This window comes from Peromyscus maniculatus, chromosome 8 (genome assembly GCF_049852395.1).
Source record: "Peromyscus maniculatus bairdii isolate BWxNUB_F1_BW_parent chromosome 8, HU_Pman_BW_mat_3.1, whole genome shotgun sequence".
Classification (NCBI taxonomy): Eukaryota; Metazoa; Chordata; class Mammalia; order Rodentia; family Cricetidae; genus Peromyscus; species Peromyscus maniculatus.
Genome location: NC_134859.1, coordinates 34,296,178 through 34,315,149, shown reverse-complemented (window position 1 = coordinate 34,315,149; position 18,972 = coordinate 34,296,178). Strand labels below are relative to the sequence as shown.

Below are 18,972 nucleotides of genomic sequence, written 5' to 3'. Positions count from 1 at the left end.
GCCCCACTAGATTCTCCCCTCATGCCCTTTCCCCCTCCTCAGTCTGTGTGCTCAGACCACCAGCCAGGGCGGACCTCAGCCCCAGACCCTCACTCATGCTGGGCCTCAGAGCCTCCCTCCCATCTAGCTCATGCTCCTGGCTACAAGCACCCCAGAGCTATGCTGGTAGTTCAGTGCGCATCTCCAGCTCCGGCCAGCACAGCAGGAAGCCTGAAGGCACTCACCTGGGGGCAGGTGCAGCTTGTAGAGTGCTTTGAGCTTCTCTGTGAGGTCTCCGTGGTACATGCCACCTGTGGAGCAAGGCCAGGGAGGAGGACATGCTTGGCAAGAAGGCTCCAGGGACACATTGCAGGCTGTGTCCCCACACCCTTCCTGTGGGTTCTAGTGGTGACGCCACAGTCTGGGACAGCCTGGCACCTCCTTAGCCAGGTCTCTAGGGAGGCTCAAACGAGCCCTGGGCCTCCTGCTTCCCTTGAACCCTATGGAAAAGCTTAGGCTTCTTTGGGGCCAGAGCCCCAGACAGACAGAGGGGCAGAGGAAGAGCTCTGTCAAAGGCAAGGGCTCATGGGCTCCCTCTGCTGTCCACAGGAGGGACAGACGCCCTGGCTGTTGCTTGAAAGACGGGTGAGACACTCACTCATCCCTGTCACAAACTCCTTGAAGTTGATCAGTGAGTCCTTGTTTTGGTCCAGGAGGCGGAACATGCGGCCTGCCAGCACAGGCGTGTGAGAGCCACAGGCCCAGGGTGTCAGGCTGGCAAAGAGCTCCCGAAACTGGCTGGCATCGATCCGGTACTGCTCCAGGTAGGGCAGGCTGGGGTCCCGGTGGATGGCTGCTGAGCGGCTACCACCCCAGTACTGGCTTGCCAGATGCTTGGCCTGCGGGGGATACCGTCTGGTGAGATGGCCTTCCCTCATCTGTCCACATCTGCAGTCTTACAGTGGTGAGCACTGGCCAGACACCTCAAGCTCACAGGACCCCTCACGTAAGTGCACAGCTGGAGTCAGACAGAGCACATGGACTCCACTGTTCTGACAGCGTGGGCCACCTTGGGAACTGAACCCTGGGCAGCTGGAAAGGACCACAGGAACTGGCAATATGCACCCACAGTTTCAGCACTCAGGAAGCTGAGGCAGGAGGATCAACTGACCCCCCAGAGTTCAGTTTGAAGCAAGTCTGGGCAGCATAAAAACAACCCAGTTCAAAAACAAACAGAATAAACCCTCGACTACTCACTCACTCAGTCAGTCACCAACCAACCAACCAACTAACAACAAAAACCAAAACCCAACCACCCAGAGGGCGGCGTGAACCTCTGTCCTGGCCTTTCCCCCAGTGTCCTCCCCCTCCTTTGAGTGAACCTGAGTTTGCGTGCAGACACTCAACTGACTCACCCTCAGGGCAGGGATTACAAGGCTGCCTCGTAACCGTCCACCATCACTGGTCTGGCAGCCCACACTATTCCTTAGCCACCGCACCTAGGTTGAATCATCCCAACCACTGACCTGTGCTAAAACTACAAGCAAAGAAAATCCCGTTTCCACTGCAGTCACTGAAAGCATGATCCAGGAGCTGCTCAAGATAGTCCTGTCTATCGCTCTACCGGAAAAGCAGCCCAGCCGTTCACCGATCAGCAGCGGCACAGCGGGTTTCAGTGCCTTGATCTGCCATGCCTGAAGCTGCCTAACTTTTCGGTGAAATGGCTGGATGCATTCTGTCCTCTACGTGGGTTGGTTTGAGTGGTTTTTGTTTGTTTTTGCTATTTAAAGGTGCTCTATTGGAGTCCAGTCACTAAACTGCTTGCCATGCAGGCATGAGAAGCTGACTTTGGTCCCTAAAACCAGCATAAAAAATCTGGGTGTGTGGGGCTGCCGAGACAGCCCAGGGAATAAAGGTGCTTGCCGCTAAACAGAATGTCCTGAGCTTGATCCTGGGAACACACAGAAAAACGAGAGCACCCACTCTCATAAGGTGTCTCCTGCATGCCCTCTATATGTGCACCATGGCGCACACGGGGCACGCACACACTCAAAACACATAAGTAAACATAGGAACATCTTTAATCCCAGCACCCGGAGGTAGAGGCAGGCAGATCGCTGAGTTAGAGGCCAGCCTGGTCTACAGAGCGAGTTCTAGGAGGGTACACAGAGAAACCCTGTCTTGAAAGCTAATAAAACAAAAGCAAACCAAAACCCAAGCTGCAAGTGGTACTGTGCACTCGGGATCACAATGCTGGGAGGGGAGGCAGGGGGAGCCCTGGGCTCACTGGCCAGCCAGCCTGCTCGGTGAGCTCTTGGCCAGTGAGAGACCCTTCTCCAAAACCGTGGCGCCTGGCTCCAGAGTGACACCTGAGCTGCTCACGTCCCATCTTGTCTAAATGCCAGGAAGGATTAAGTTCTAGCACACAATCCATAGTAACTGCAATGGAAGACAACGGGTTCCCGGCTAGGAGCTGCTGTGCCGAGGACGCACTTGGCAGACTAGATGGGGGACTCCACCCGCCCCTGCACTTGGCTGTCACCTTGAACACCATGTAAAGATCCTCCAGCTCTTCAATGGAGAAGCCGATGTCCCCCGGTATGGCTCGGACCTAGAAGGAAAGATGGAGTGGTGGTACTGGAGGGCCCCAGGTTCCTGCTGCAGTACCAACAAGATGCTTGCTCTGCAAGAGTTCTCATGTGGACGGGGCAAAGGATGTGTGTGATCTGCCCTCTGGCTGCCATCAGTGGCCAAGCACATGAAGGTGGGTCCACACGTATGTGCTCACCCTTTGCCACCACCTGCCAGTCAGTTCCCACTCCCGGGGCCTTTCTCTCCTGAAGAGGGGCTCATTCTCTTCCGAAGGACCCATTGAGGGACACAGGGTGATGGATGGCCACTTAGCTCCAGGCACCTGGAAGGTGTCCTGTAACTTGTCAGTCAGGTCATTTTTCTTCAGTTAGTCAGGGCCGGTCATGTCTGTTGCTTGTGTGCAAAGGGCCCTGAGCGTTCTATAACCCTGAAGGCAGGGTTGGGAATATGGAGGCCAAGCCAGAGGTCCCTGGCTCCCCATGGACAGAGACCAAGAACAGGTTTAAACAGAGCATGGAGTGGCAGGGACGGTACCCCCTCGGCAGAGACAAGGACAAGGGCTTCAGGAGCACGCAGTGTGGGCTGGGCCGAGTGGTGGAGAGTCACTGCCCAGGACAGAGGCGACGCTCACAGCAAAACCAGCTCGGAAGGACTGAACCCAGAAGGTCCTCGGCCTCAGCACACAAGGTGAAAGAGACAATTCCCACCAAGTGACAAGGGCCTCTCCCTATCCCCCCACACTGGTACCCATGCTGTGGGATCCCAGGCCCACACGGCATCCTGGCCGTGACACTGGCCCCAACACTGCAGGGATAGGGCACGTGTTGACCCCTGCACCCTGCTCAGGGAGGGGTGGGGCTGGAGAGGGTACAGCCATCTACTCAGGTCAGCCCTGCAGCCCCTTCGCCAGTGGTCATACCACGCTCCTCTTGGCCGTGTCTTCCAAGGACTGGATCACCTTCAGCCTCTGTTTAAACCGCATCTGTTCAATGTCGTCAGCCTTCAGGCTGCTGAACTTCTGCAAGCCAAAGGAGAATCCGTGAGACCAAAGGCAGAGGGTGAAGAGCCAGCCACACTGGCTTATGCTCACCCCAAACCAAAGGCCCTGGGGAACAGCCTGGCCAGGCTAACCCTGCTGGGCGCTAACCTCATAGGACACTTTCAGAAGGTCAAAGATGTCCACCTCTGCAGGAGGGTCATCTCCACTGGTCAGCAGGGCGTGGAGGTGTGGGATAGGTGGAGAAATGCTCTGTTTGTTGACCACATTGTCCAGATATCTGCAAAGATCAAATGACAGCAGAACAGGCCCATCAGCCACAGGCAAGCGCTGGGGCAGAGCTCAGGCCTGGGAATCCTGCAGGAAGGTGCTGGTGTGGCTGTTGGGGCCTCTATTAGGCTGGGAGCTCCCGTCAGGGTAGCAGAGAAAATGCCTTGCTGGCTACTCATGCCTGAGCACTAACCCTGAGGACGTCAGGCTGTCTTCTAGTGGCCTGTGGATTGCAGAGCCTACCTAATTTGGGGACAATGTGCTCCCTCTCTGGTCACCAGGGTCTGACCAGGAAGAACTATGCAGTGCACAGTTTCTCCAGGGGCAGGGTCTTGCTCTGGCTGGCTAGTCTGGGCCAGCCAGGCCTTCCCACTCTCCTAGGCTCTCTAGGACGAGCCTGACACTCAGGCAGGAGTTCCGACCCAGCCCAGTGGGCATATCCCATCCCTAGTCAGATTCCTACTCCTGAGGAGGGGCTCAATCTCCCCACTGGAGGACATAAGCACGAAACCCGGTCATAGGCAAGAGTCTTCACCATCAGGGACCAAGAGTCACATTAGCCTGAAGGAGGAAGACAACAAGCCCACCAGTTCTGCGGGGTCCCTCCAGCCCTGGGCTGCTCAACAGGCAGGCCCACTGGCCTCTTCCGTGTGCTCCCAGCTCTCATCACCTTAGCGGCACTTTGTCCCACTAGGACAGCTGCCTCCTGCATGCAACCTAGTGGTTGCAGTCTCTCAACCTAGTCTGGCACTTGGAGCACAGCACCGGATGCTGACTGAGGGCCGGGGAGGGGAGGAGCTCTGCTGCCAGCTCCCCGGAAGCAGGAGTAGCCCCCAGCATGGTCACCTTCCCAGCACGGTCATGGCCTCGCCCTCGTCACTGCAGTCCAGCAGCTGGTCCATGTTGGCATCCAGCACGGCCAGGGCCACCTGCAAGATCACCTTGATGCCCTCGTAGAAAAAGCAGTCCACAATGACCACGGCGCTCTCGAAGGGCATGACGCTGAGGAAGAGGGTCAGGAACCAGGACAGCGAGATGCTGGAGATCACGCCCAGCTCCTGCATCTTCTCTGACAGCCGGGGCAGGATGTCTCTGGTGAGCTCTTCAAAGATGCCTTGGTCTACGAGGGCTCCTGAGGGAGGCACAGTAGGCTGACTATGAGCACAACTCCAGGGGTTTCAGCAGACCCCGGGTCTGGGGTACAGGGACACTACCTGGTTCCTGTCCAACCTCAACCCTGCCAGCTCTGCTTACAGGGAGGGCCAGAAAGGTGTGCACACGTAGAAAACAGAAAAAGCAGCTTGGTCATCATTCTTTCTACAGCTTCTGTACCACTGTGTGAGAGGAAGTATTTGTTCCAATAGACAGTGGCCCCTGGGCATCCATGAGGGTGTTTCTAGCATTCTCTCAGACCCCAACATTTCCCAGTGCTTAGAGCAAGGTATACACAGTAGTTTCTCAGAACCTAGGCACACCCTCCTGTACACTGCAAGTTACTTCTGGATGATTCCTAGTATTTACTACAGTGTAGTACTGCAAAAAGCTACTCAGTGTTTATGTAGTGTCTAGAGAGGGACAACCAGGGATGGAGCTGGGCGTGCTCAGTACAGATGGAGTTTCCTCCGTGCGTTTCTGGTCAGAGCTTGGCTCAATCCACACACAGAACCTGTGGATACAGCAGGCTGACTCTTGGGAAATGCTGACCTCACCCTCCCAGAAACAAGAGGAGCAAGCAGTGGTTCTGTCCCCATCCCAATGCTGTGAAGACATGCAAAGCTGAAGGAGCCGCTGTGACCCTAGACACAGAGCAGCAGAGGACAGCCAAGAGCTACACACAGATAGGCCGAAACAGAGCAGTAAGCCTATTTCCTTCTCACGACACAGCTCTTACTGGAGTGCCTAAGAGTAGCAGCTGGACCACCGGGACACAGGGTAGACCACATCCTCTAGTTCTCATACTTGACATTTCTACAGCAAAGGGATGGGAAAGCTGCATGGAGAGCTGGGCTCTCGTGGGCTCTTAAGATCCCCCGGATGTGGGCTGTCCTCTGACTCTCGCTCTGGCCATCTTGGGAGGCCCCTGCAGTCTAGCTGGGAGCTGGGCCTGGAGGCAGAGGGCTGGGAGCCTGCTCTTGCTTCTCTTCCTTCAGGCACGACGATCCCTGTTCAGTTTCTAGTCTGTAAGGTGGGAGCCTGCATGATGGCTGTGAGGTGCCGGGAACTGCTCAGGGGAGAGCCCGCGAGGGGAAGGGCAGCCAACCCACGTGGAGCGCCTGAGCAGGCCGAGGCTCAGGCAAGGGGACTCTGGGGACACTCACCCACGACCCGGGTGTTGTAGTAGTCGGGCAGCATGCGCTCACACAGGGCCACCAGCAGCCAGAAGGCTTCCTCCTCACTGCCATAGAGCAGGAGCACCGAGGTCACGATGTTCATTGCCTGCCGGGTAGAGACAGTGGGGCGTGTTTGTCTCACCCTGCTGGCCCCAGAGCAAAGTGGTCTGCCCCGTCAAGAAGGCCCAGAGCCCAGCAATAACAGACAGACCTCGACCAACCCTGGGAAATCTGCCAACAAGCCAATCTGCAAGAAATCAATGAGACAGAAACACCAGCCAGCTCTGTCAAAGTGGGTCGGAAGACATTAGGAAGACAGAGGCAATGACATCAGCCACCACTTCCACGGAGTGGGCTGGGTCAAGCTGATGTGTGGGGTGTGTGGCCAGGACCCTGTAGTGGGGAGGGGTGTACATACAACATTGGCTGATAACAAAGAGAAGTTCTGAAGAGGGCAGTTATTTTAAAAATGATTTTAGGCCGATCTGCTGGCCTCCATGAATTGGTAACATTGTGCAGAACACTGGTCTTACAGCAACTGAGTTTTAGGAAACTGGTGTCCTTGAAATCCAGATACAAGCAAAGGCCAACAGAAAGCCATCTGACCTGGCATAGATTCAAAGACAAAAGCCACCAGAAATGTAAATCAAAATCTCAGTGAGACAGTACACCCGAGTCTGTAAAACCAGCAGGTGTGAGAGAGGAACCGGACTCTGGTGAACTACTGACTGTAATGTGTAGCAGTGCAGCTGCTGTGGGAATATGGACGTTCCTCAGAAGATGAACACAGAACACCCTCCAGCCGTCTGACCTCTGGGTTCTCAGCCAGTGACTTGAAGGCAGAGACTGGAACAAGCATTCATACACTGACGTTCACAGCAGCTGTGCACAATAGTTCAGTTACAAGTAACCCAAGTGTCCGTTAAGAGATGGAGAGAAGCCAGGAGGCGGTGGTGGTGCACGCCTTTAATCCCAGCACTCGGGAGGCAGAGCCAGGCGGATCTCTGTGAGTTCGAGGCCAGCCTGGTCTACAGAGTGAGTTCCAGGACAGTCAGGGCTACAGAGAGAAACCCTGTCTAGGAGAGGGAGGGGGAGGGGGAGGGGGAGGGGAGGGGGAGGGGGAGGGGGAGAGGGAGATCATACATAGCCACAGCAGAATACTATCCAGCCTTAAAAAGGAAGAAAATTCTGACTCATCCTGCAGTGTGATGGCTCTTGGGGCAGTAGGTGAAAAGCCAGATGCAAAAGGATAAGTGTGTGTTAGGTCTCAAAGAAACCCGGGACAAGTCTCGCTCAGTACCTGGGGCTCCTCCTGGCACTTTTAACCCCGCCCCTACCCTAAACCTCTCTCTCCCGGGGGATGGGCTTCTGCTTCTCTTCTCCCAGCCTCTGACCCTCGAGTAACCTCAGCCATTTGGTCTTGGTGTCCTGGTCCTTGGCTCCCCTTGGTTCCCTCTCTCTCCTTTTCCTCTCTCTCCCCCCCACTCTCTCTCCTCTCACGGCCAGGTTTATTCTGCTGGCCCAGTTCAGTCTGGACCCTTCCAGACGCCTTTGGCTGTGCTCTCCCTCATATCTACAAGAAACTTTCCTACCACACACAGGAGCAGTCACGTCCTCCGTCCTCCTTCTTTTCATTCGGCATGCTAACATTTGCAGGAGGTGCACAGAACAATCAGCTTCTGAGGCAGCAGGGGGAGGGAGCGCAGGGGCAGGGGGGAAGTGGAAGGGAGAAGGAAGTGTTTGACAGGAGAGCTCTAGTGTGGAGAGACGAAATGCTCTTATAGATGGACAGTGGCAATGGCTGCCTGACATGTGTCTATACTTAATGCCACGGAACCACACACTTAATAGTGGCTAAAATGCTGAATTTTGTATTATGTATGCTTTACCATATGTACAGAAAGAGAAAATTCTGCTCCGTCTCAGACAAGGAACACACAGAGAACAATTTCCTATACGGTAAAGGGCTGAGGTGAACAGTCGCCATTATTTTATTCTTTTAAAAAAGCTACGTGTATGGGTGTCCATGTGTGGGTGTGCCTGGGAGTACAGGGCCTGCGGAGGCAGGAGACAGCCCATCTTCTGGAGTTGTGAGCTGCCCGAGGTGGGTGCTGGAAATTGAACCCAGGTCCTCTAGAAGAGCATCACCGTTAACCTCTCGCCATCTCTACAACCCCTTTTCACACAGGCTGGCAAGCAGGCAAACACACAGAAACCAGTGGCTCACGTAGCTCAGGCTGGCCTCAAACTTTCCATGTAGCAGTGGGTGACTTTGCCTCCTTGCTGGAGACCGTTTTCAGGTTCCCTGTGGCTTTACCCAGCAGGTCTGCACAAAGAGGATGATTGGACCACAGGCCTGAGTGCAGGTATCTAAAATGGTCTGCACTTGGCTGTGCTGGGGGGAGGTCTTTTGTTCCACCCCTTGGCATCTCTATAAATACCCTGGGGCAGAGACAGTCGGGCCCGATGGATTAGGATCCAGGCCCTCTCCAGGCTCTCCTGTATTTTCTGTTTCCCCTGTCTATCCTTCTAACTAATGTTTCCTGCTGCTCCTACTCAAGAGTACTCTGGAGAAATGTGGGGGTGAAGAATGCCCCCCACACCTCCTGATCCTCTTGCCTTGGTTTCCCAGATGACAGGCATGTGTTACTACCAGGTATTTGTTTCTGAGACAAGGTCTTGCTTTGTAGCCCAGGGTAACTGTGAACTTGTGGCAATCCTCCTGCTTCATCCTCCCAAGTGTGAGGCTTATAGGCACAGGCCATCATGCCTGGCTCAGTTACAGCTTTTCTTCCTCAAGGGTAAGGACCGGGTCTTGTGTGTGTCCATCCACCACAGACTCAGACCCCCAGCATCTGCCCCTGGGAGGCCATGGTGGGAGATATTAACCCCGGGGAGGCCGTGGTGGGAGATATTAACCCCGGGGCCCCTGCTAAGTCCCATTACCTGGCAGTAGCCAATAGTAGGGTTTCGGAACGCGTAGGCAGTCAGCACCCTCCGAAGTGCAGCGATCCCAAGCTCGTTCTGGAAAGCGGGGTGCTCAGGCATGGAGCGGTGGAGGTCTCGCTCAATCTCCTCAGTGGCCAAGCTGTATTTCCCCATGGACTTCTCTACGAGCTCAGCATAGTAGCCAGGATGGGTCACCATCTCGTTCCAGGCCCCTGGGGAGACACAGGTGGCAGTTTTCTTTCTCTTCTTTCTCTCAGTACGTGGGCAACAGTGAGGCTGACTGGAGACACAAATGCCCCATGGACGAGAGGGAGCTTTTCTATCAGTTATAAGGTGTGAGGCCAAGTTTCCCTGGTGACTGCTCTGTCTAAGAAACTCAACTGGCCTGTCTTCTAAGGTGCTCCAAGTGGCCAAAGGTATGGGTGTTGCCAGAGCTTGTCCCCAGGGAACCCCGCCTGTCAGGGGATGGCCCTGCCTTCAACGGTGATGCTGCCAACTGATGGCATCTGTGCTGGCGCCTGCTGCTCTGTGCCGGGGTCCTTACTCCCAATCCTCCGAGCGAGCTGGCAGCTCCTCCTCTGTCTGGCTGACTGCAGGAGGCTGGCTCAGGGACCAGAGGAACTGGCCTGAGGCGAGTTTTCCTTTGGTGTTACGGATGGACCCCAAGGCCTCATGCAAGCTCAGGACATGCTCACCAGTGTATCATACACAGAGAACTCTGGGGGCTAAGAGTGGCCAAGCCAAGGCTGGGGGCAATGGGGCCACACTCACCAGAGAAGAGGAGCCAAAGCTCCCCACGGAGGCTCTCGGGAATGCCCTTCAGGACCAGCTCCCGAGTTCTGGCTGTTCGGTACATGCACATGCCACGCCCGTACTCAAAGAAGTGGATGCTCCAGGACTCCTCCTTCATCTTCTCCTTGGCCTGAGGGAGGGAATGTGGAGTGTGGAGCTGAAGAGTGTCTCAGTGCTGAGGCATGGGTGGCGGGTCTTCCACCTCTGAGCAAGGCTGGCGGCCTACTATGTAAATTACCTGTGGAGAGCTGCTGCAAACTCAGGTTTCAGAGCCATCGGTAAAAGAGGCCATGAGGACTTAGCCCCCTCCCCCTCCCAGTTCTTCAGCAGCAGAGGGCCCTTCCTGTTAGAGGCCCAGGGTCCCTGAGGAAAAGCACCCCACAACACAGGGCAGGCAGTGTCTGTCCCCAAGCCCTGGGTGGGTCCACCTGACACTGCCCAGTGCAGACTAAGAGAGCATGCTCACCCTGAGGGATGGCGCTGACCACAAAGGCCTAGCCCAGAGGTGGCTCCAGCCGTCCTCTGAGGTCTCAACTCAGCATGAGCTGAAGCGCCGCGGCACAAGGCTTACCCCTTTGGCGCCAAGGTCCTCCATGGGTGAGTTTTTCTGGAAGACTTTGAGCAGGCCCTGGGAAGTCGTAGGAACCTCCTGTGTACTGAAACTCGGAGGGCAGCTGAGGGGAGAGGATGGGCTGGTGGGTGGTTCTGGTGCCTCCTGAGGAGCTGGGAGAGACTAGAAAATACCACAAGAGGGTAAAGCGCTTCACTGAGCCACCCGGCGGCCTCTGATGTGCACAACCACCCAAAAAGTGGGGCGAAGGGGCCTCCGAGGGTCAGCGGGGGCCAGTGCGAGGCTGCAGATGGACCCCGCATTTCCTCTCTGGCTGCCTGAAACCAAAGCCACCCACGCTAGCCAGCTGGGGCCTGTCACAGACCACTGGCTCTTCCCCTGCTGCTGCCCAGCTCTTCCTGAACTCGCCTCCTGCGGCATCAAGCACGTACGAGGCCGGCTCCACATTTTGTGTGGGTGCAGGCCAGAGGACAACCTGTGGAAGTCCGCTCTCTCCTTCCACCATGTGGACTCCAAGGATGGAGCTCAGGCCACCAGGCTTAGCAGCAAGCGCTTTAACTGCTGAGCCATCTCACCAGCCCAGAGGGTTTCTTTTAGAAACAGAAAAATTCACCCTCAAATTCTTATGGAGTTTCAAGGGATTCTGGTTTGCTTGTTTTTTTTTTTCCTGTGTTGTTTTTTATCCATAGCCCTAGAATATATTAAATTCTATGAGTATGAGTTTTTGATCTTTTAAAATATTTTTAAATCACCAGGCTGTGGTGGCACACGTCTTTAATCCCAGCACCTGGGAGGCAGAGCCAGGCGAATCTCTGTGAGTTCAAGGCCAGCCTGGTCTACAGAGTGAGTTCCAGGACAGGCACCAAAACTACACAGAGAAAACCTGTCTGGAAAAACAAAACAAAACAAAAAAACAAAAACAAAAAATCTTTAAATTTAATTTTTATTTAATGTGTGTCTGTGGGTGCCTGGAGCTGGAGTTATCGGTAGTTATGAGCTGCCTGATGGGTGCTGGGTACTAAACTCAGATCCTCCAGAAGGGTAGGGAGTGCTCTTAACAGTAGAGCATCCCTCCAGCCCCCCTCCCTTTACTTTTTGAGACAAGGTCTCCCTATGGGGTCATGGCTGTTCTGGAACTTGCTATATGATGTATCAGGCTAGCCTTGAACTTGTAGTGATCCTCTTGCGTCTGACTTCCAGGTTCTGGGATTACAAACGTGCCGCCATGCTGGGCACGAGAGCGTGTGTTTTGTCTGACTTGGTCACTGGCCTATTCATGGTGTCTGGAGGGACAGCCGGCACCTAGCAGAAGTGAAGTACCAGGCTGGACGAGCCAATGACGACTCTGGCCCTGTCACTCCAGGTCTTAAGCCCTGTGAGGGTGGGACAGCGCCACCACCTCCCTTCCTTTCTCTTTGGTGACGCTGGGGACGGAACCTAGGGCCACGTGCATGCTACATCCCTAGTCCTTGGCTTCTCAGACAGGCTCTTACCAGTTCTGCTGTCTTTAACTCAGGATCTTCCTATCTCAGCCCATGAAGTGTTAGGATTACAGGGATATGCCACTGTACTTGGCTCAGGGAGTTCTTTGTAGTAGGATTGTTCTGTGCTCTACAGAACACAGGTGACGAGAGTCACCCTCCAGCATGGCACCCACGGTATACACCCCAGGGCTGGGCTCAGAGGGGAGCAGACGGCTGCCCCTGGAGGCTCTTCCTTTGGCTCTGGCCCTGCGGTTCCTGAGTGGCCTGCTCACCTCTGGGGCTGGGTCCACAACGCTGGCCTTTGTTCCCCCAGTGTTGCCGCCTAGCTGCTTGGATGGGGTTTTCTGGAGGAAGTCAGAGATCCTCTGGACCAGGAAGTCACGGTCTTTCAGGTTGGCAAACAGGAAGGTCATTTTACTCTTGGTGCTGATAGACAGAGGGCTGGGCAGCACGCTGGAGCTGTCAGCTTTCTCGACAATGGTCACCTAAGGCCGCAAGAGAACGTTTTGGGGTGTCTGCATCTTAGGATGCAGAGCTGGGCGTGCTGAACCACAGTGGCCCTGGGGCGCCCTCTCCTGGGCACAGTGCAGGGGGGCACTGAGTGGCCAGCTGGATTCGTTTTCTGCCATGGCCACTTGTGATCTTGAGCAAGATACTTGTGTGTCGAAGTCTGTGTCACAGAAGGGGGAGTGCAATGGCCCTCATGGCCTCCGTGATGACGGCGACAATGTAAAATGTGAATGCTTAGCACAGTTACTGTCCCTACCGGCTTTTCAAGAGATGGACGACCTATTAGCTGTGCCCTCTAAAGCATGTGAGCAGCCCCTCAAGGGCAAGGCTGCCCACAGCCCCTGTACCCAGGGAACACTTGCTGGCAGCTTCTCCCGAGGCTTGGCTCTGACTGCACTGCGTAGAAAGAGAGGCACCAGCCTGAAGACAGGGGGCAGGCTTTCAGGGAGTGGAGCCCGGCTCCAGCAGAGGACAATCAGTAGACACACAGGCTAGGCCTGGTCATGAGGGGTCACTGTTGGCAACAAGGAGGGCTGGGAAGTCAGGGGCAGGCTGCTTGCTACTGAGAACGTCTTTGGGGAGCCCTGACTGAGCTGTGACCTGGTCTCATCAGGTAAAGAGGTGGGCAAAAGCCTGGTCAGAGTGCAAGACAACCACTCTGAGGTGTGCGTGAGGTGGACTGGAGGAGGCCGCAGAGCTGGAATGGACTGAGAGGAGTGTGGGGTATCTGTATCTAAATGGGGTTTGGGCAGTATTTATATGTGATGAATAAATAAGTATATGAAGGGTTGGGGATTTAGCTCAGTCGTAGAGCACTTGCCTAGCAAGCCCAAGGCCCTGGGTTTGGTCCTCACCTCCGGAAATAAATAAATAAATAAATAAATAAATAAATAAATAAATAAATAAATAAATAAATAAACAAATAAATAAATAAACAAATAAATAAATAAACAAATAAATAAATAAATAAGTAAATAAAAAGCATAGAGTATGTGCACATGCATTCCTATGTATGTGCACATCTGTGGGACATATATGGGTATTTACATGTGTGAAAGTATGTGCAGAGTATATATGTGAATGTGTGGTGGATATATGTGTATGTGTAGGAACAGATTTGTGTGTCATATATATGGTGTGTGTGCATCCACGCGGCATGTGCATGTGTGAGCTGACTGTATGTGTGGCCACATGTAGAGCCTGCAGTGTGTGCAGGCCTGAGGTGGCCAGATGGTATACTGAAGGTCCTAAGAGGTCACAAGAGGCAGTTGGGGGTTTTCCGAGCACAGAAGATGCTGGAGGATCCTAGGCAGGGGATCACCACACCTGCTTGTCATTTTCAGTTTTTCTGGCTGTACTGGGAAGAGGATGTGTCCCCTAAGGGATCAGATGTGGTTGGGACTTTCTTGAGGAGACCTGGGGACAACTGTGTCCTAGGTGGTGGCTGCAGAGATGAAGGGATAGACCTTGGAGGGAGTCCTGACAGGACATCACTGGTTAGAATGCAAAACCAGGAGGCAGGCAGAATCAAGGATGGCTCTGTTTCTGCCCAGGCAATGGATGGCAGAGTGTCAGCAAAGGAAAGGCAAGAGGATGTGTCGGGGAGCAAAACCCAGGAGCCCAGAGGACAAACCACGGAGCTGCCCTGAGGTAAGGGGGCCTGTGGGCCACCTGGCTGTGGTGTGGAGGATGGGCCAGCCTCCAACCTGACTGGCTACAGACCTGTGCCCAAGGGCATCTAGGCCAGAGATGCTTACCTCCCTCAGGGGTATGATGAGGCGGCATGCGTCTTCCTCCTTGCTGGCAAAGCAGATGTAGTTATTGGAGATGAACATCTGGCCGGGGATGTGTAGCTTGTTAAACGGCGTCCACAGGGTGCAGCCTGTGTGGCCATCCAGCCGCTCATCTTTGGGAAGCCGGAACGTGGCCCTGTAGCACTCATTCTTGGCTCGGGCATCCAGGTCTCTAAGGAAACAAAGTGGGAAGCTGGGTAAGGCAAGAACTTTCTGTTTCCACACTGGATTCCAGGTCTCTGGGGTTTTCCAGTGAGCAAGTCATGCCTGGGAACTGGAGCTGGAGAAAAGATTTTTTTTTTTTTTTTTTTTTTTTTTAGACAGGGTTTCTCTGTATAACAGTCCTGGCTGTTCTGGAACTCACTTTGTAGACCAGGCTGGCCTTGAACTCACAGAGATCCGTCTGCCTCTGCCTCCTGAGTGCTGGGATTAAAAGCATGCGCCACCACTGCCTGGCCAAGATATGGTTTTTATACACCCAGCAGGAAGGAGAGAACATAATGTTCCCTTAGGCTGGATGATTTGAAAGGACACCTAGAAGCTCTGCCCCTTGGTACGGCAGGACAGGTAGTTTCGGGAGTTGTCTGTACCCTGCCTGGCTCAGGCCCAGCAAGACATGGGCCCTGCGGCTACTTCCTCACTCAGGAAAGAGCTAACTCTTGACACCCAGACAAGATGCCCCAGCAAGGAGCACTGGAGCTAAATCCCAAGTGTCTGCTGGCTCTCGATGAACAGACACGTCGGATGGCCGTGGATGGCAGCCTGGTCTTGCTTGTTCTAGGGTTATGTCCACACAGACACATCTTCCCAGGTCCCAAGAGAGCTACTTATCTGCCTTGAGCTTCTGGCGCCCTAACCAGAGCCGGAGGAGGTACCTAGACTCACAGTGTGGGACGCTGCCTATAAAGTTCCAGTACCGCTTCTCTTTCCGATGGTCACCTCGTCGCTCCCGTCAGGACTGTGACATCCTTGCCTGACTTAGAAGGTGCACCCTGAGCCTACACCTGGTGAAGGAGCACAACCTAGGAAGTAACCTCAGTGTTGAGTCCAGAGCGCTCACCCCTGGCTGTGCAGCCCAGGAGCCTTGTGCAACCTCAGCCAAGTGGGTGGGTTTCCTGTGAGGCTAAAACCCGAGGCCCTAACACAGTGATCTGCTGAGCTGGCGCCCTTGATCCATTCTTCAGCCACTCCCATGGGCAGCTCCCCACGGGACTTGTCTCCTTTGCTAGCTCTGGGCCTGCGGACTGACACCCGTCACAGGAATGACGGCTGTGAAATCCCAGCACCCATTCCCCAGAGTCTTCCAGATGCGGCCTCCCGGGAGTCAGCATATCTGACTAAGGTGGTTTACATTCTGGCTGCACTGCTTCTCGGCTGAGGGACCTGTCACTCAGCATCCTGATCTGAGACTAAGAGATGGCGAGACTATTCCCTATAGGAACTTCTCCCTCATGGTGGGATGTGTGGCTCTCCCAACACTACCACGGTCTGTTTGCTGGCTTCCTTCCCAAGTCGTGGGCCTGTGAGGGCACGTGCTGGACACCCGGCAGGGTTAGGGGACCTAGCCCAAGGGGACCGTTCTTATGACTGTGGGACCTCGCCATTCCTCAGGAGGGTGGCGTACCGCTTTAGAGCCGAGATGTTCTTATGCGGCCGGATGGGCCTAGGCAGGGCCTTGTCCTCCAGGAAGCCTTCACTGTCCAGCAGTTGTCGCATGGCCAGGTTGGCCAGCTGTTCCATGAGCTTGAAGGTCTCACCAATGTTAAGGAACATGGAGAAGAACAGCTCCTGGTCTCGTGTGTCCACACGTATGCTCTCGGGGAAGAGCAAAGTGGCATTCTTCTCTAGGCGTGTGACGTCCACCCACTGTACCACCAGGCTCACTGATAACAACAGAGACAAACACACCATCCATGACAAGTGGACAAGGTGAGAACTCCTGCTCGCTTTCAGAACCTCCCCTGGCCTGCTTCCCAAGGACACCATTTGCTTCCATCCCTCCATGCCTGCGCCCAGTCATACTAAGATACGTGACCCACAAGGAGGCGCCAGCCCCCCGGGTTCATGTTGCTCCAGGCCCAACCTTAGTCAGTGAATGTCTGCCCTGGGTGGATGAGGACAGAAAGGAACATATATGCTGAGAACTAAGACTCTGGCCCCAAGGGGCCCCACTGGGGTAGGAGCCAAGTCACAACACGGTAAGACCAGCACAGAGCGGGATTCCAGCCTCCACAGAGAAGGTGACTGGCCGCGGCAGTCTTGACAGGAAAACAGGACGGGCAGGACATGGGCATGGAGGGCATGGAGGGCGGTGGGCTCAGGAACGAGCGCTGACACCTGCCAACCGGGTTAGCAGGAGGCTTGGGAGTTCCTTCTGGGGTGACAGCAACAGCGGGAGCTGACATGCCCGCTGGGATTGCGGCTTGCCCCTTGAGGTCAGGGTATTCTGCAGGGAGGGGCCCTTAGAAGGTGACGGTGGCATGCACCCGAGGCTCCACAAGAGCACTTAAGGGAGATGTGCCACCGAGCACGATGCCGGAAACGAAAAGCCGGAGGCCCCAGTTACTGGGAAAGCCACAGTGGGCTGTGGACTCAAGCGCTGGCGTCGCCTGGTGCTCTCATCACAGGTAGCTGAGGTGGCACCCGGGTCTGGGGGAGACAAAGTCTCTGGGTGTGGACAGGAAGGAGATGCACCAGGGATGTGGGCACTTTGGAGAGGCAGTGAGTTGAGGGAGGTGAAGGCGGAGGGGGGCTGGGTAGGAGGAGGTGGGGAACGGGACCGAGGTGGTGTGCCCTCCCGCGCCTCACCTTCCTTCCCCAGCAGGAATGAGTAGAAGCACAGGTGGTTGACCGTCAAGTAGAGCCAGCCCTGCCGTGGCACTCGGCCCTTCCAGAAGCTGCAGGAGTAGTAGTTGACCAGCTTCTCGCCCTCTGGCATGCCGAACTGCTTCCGCATCTTTAGCTCCGCCTCCTTAAACTTCCCGGGGTCCTCATCCCCCTGGGGCTGCAGGTTCTTGTTCTCTTCTGCAATGATGCCCTGGAGGGGACAACAGAGCTTGGGCCACTGTGCAGGTTGGAGCAGTCCCAGCAAGGAGCAGAGAGGCCAGGAGCCCGGAATCCGGACTTCCCTCTTCAATTAAACAATTTAGGTACAGTGGTGGCGGCGCACGCCTAAAATCCCAGCACTTGGGAGGCAGAAGCAGGCAGTCTCTGTGAGTTCAAGGCCAGAACAGTCTACAGAGTGAGTTCTGGGACAGCCTGTCTCCAAACCTCCTCTGCAATAATTTTTTAAGGGGGGGTGTTGGGAGTCTCATATAGGCTAGGCTGACTTCAAACTCTCTCTGTAGCCAAACTCAACCTTCTGTCTTCCTACCCAAAGGCTGAGATTACAGGCATTTGCCACCACACTTGGCTTAGGTGGTGCTGAGATCAAACCCAGCGCCACTGAGCTACATTCCTGGCCCTCAGTTTTTAAAATAAGCATATAAAGGAGTGGCTTTCATTATGCCATTTCTTTTTTTAAAGACTTATTTGTGTGTGTGTGTGTGTGTGTGGTTAGGATTTCTATTGCTGCAACAAAACACCATGACCCCAAAGCAAGTTGTGGAGCAAAGGGTTTATATTCGACTTACACTTCCTCATCTCTGTCTATGACCAAAGGAAGTCAGGACAGGAACTCAAGCAGGGCAGGAACCTGGAGGCAGGAGCTGATGCAGAGGTCATGGAGGGGAGCTGCTTACTGGCTGGTTCAGCCTACTTTCTTATAGAACCCAGGACCACCAGCCCAGGGGTGGCTCCACCCACCTGGGCTGGGCCCTCCCCACTGATCACTAATTAAGAAAATGCACCACAGCTGGATCTCATTGGCGGCATTTCCTCAACTGAGGCCCGCTCCTCTGATGCCTCTAGCTTGTGTCAAGCTGACATAAAACCAGCCAGTCCATCTTCCTTCCCTGTCCCTTCTCAATATAAGTAAGCCACATTAGAGGACTCGCCTCCTAACAAACTCCCAAGGCTGTTTCTGCCCTTCCCTCTTTCCAATGGGCTCTGCTTTACACTCCTGACATTTCATCTCCCACGTGGTTTGCTGGAGGCTCTCTTTGCCTTGGGTGCTGTCTGTTTCTGGGCCCACCACCCTACTCTTCTAGTCTCTTGTTTTTTAAGGAATTAGCTTTGGTCTTAGAATTGCTACTTCCTCTTAGTTTCCTGGTTTCTCCGGAGTTCTGTTTCTAACTCACTCACCGGAACACCTGGCTCATTAACGTCACCGAGTCCTTCCTAACATTTAAAAGTCTCTTCTGTGCACTGCCGCCTCGCACCAATTCCAATGTACAGCGTTTCAACCATCATTCTGGTGCTTTTGCTGTTGTGTGTTCACAGGTGTGGGCATGCTTGTGTGTACCTGTGTGCAGGTGGGGGGGGGGGCAGGAGGCTGCTGCGAGGTGTCTTCCCACCCTATACTTCAAGGCAGGGTCTGTTGCTTGGGCCCAGGACCTCTGACTGGCTAGTCTCACCAGCCAGCTTGCTTGAGGGAATTGCTGCTTCCACCTTCTGCCGCTGGGATGACAAGCAGGAGCTGCGGTCACTCGGCATTTACATGGGTACTGGGGACTTGAACTCCAGTCCCTGTGCGTGCAAGATGAGAGTTTTACCTGCTAAGCTGCTTCCCACCCCCCTGTTCAGTTTTATGTTTCCTAATTTCCAC

At 54.7% G+C, this 18,972-nt stretch overlaps 1 protein-coding gene across 2 annotated transcripts in view; it reads right to left on the bottom strand.

The window, feature by feature from the left end:
* Tbc1d9b (TBC1 domain family member 9B) overlaps positions 1-18,972 on the bottom strand; it is a 41,107-nt gene that overhangs the window by 7,771 nt on the left and 14,364 nt on the right. For both annotated transcript variants that reach the window (XM_076578259.1, XM_076578258.1), the window contains exons 4-17: positions 17,076-17,304; positions 15,892-16,150; positions 14,232-14,439; positions 12,237-12,449; positions 10,481-10,642; positions 9,889-10,039; positions 9,115-9,329; positions 6,157-6,274; positions 4,685-4,970; positions 3,719-3,848; positions 3,491-3,589; positions 2,522-2,590; positions 638-878; positions 225-290 (exon numbers count right to left, since the gene is read on the bottom strand). In XM_076578259.1, coding sequence (XP_076434374.1) covers positions 225-290; positions 638-878; positions 2,522-2,590; positions 3,491-3,589; positions 3,719-3,848; positions 4,685-4,970; positions 6,157-6,274; positions 9,115-9,329; positions 9,889-10,039; positions 10,481-10,642; positions 12,237-12,449; positions 14,232-14,439; positions 15,892-16,150; positions 17,076-17,304 — 2,446 coding nt within the window. The remainder of the gene's footprint in view (positions 1-224; positions 291-637; positions 879-2,521; positions 2,591-3,490; positions 3,590-3,718; positions 3,849-4,684; positions 4,971-6,156; positions 6,275-9,114; positions 9,330-9,888; positions 10,040-10,480; positions 10,643-12,236; positions 12,450-14,231; positions 14,440-15,891; positions 16,151-17,075; positions 17,305-18,972) is intronic.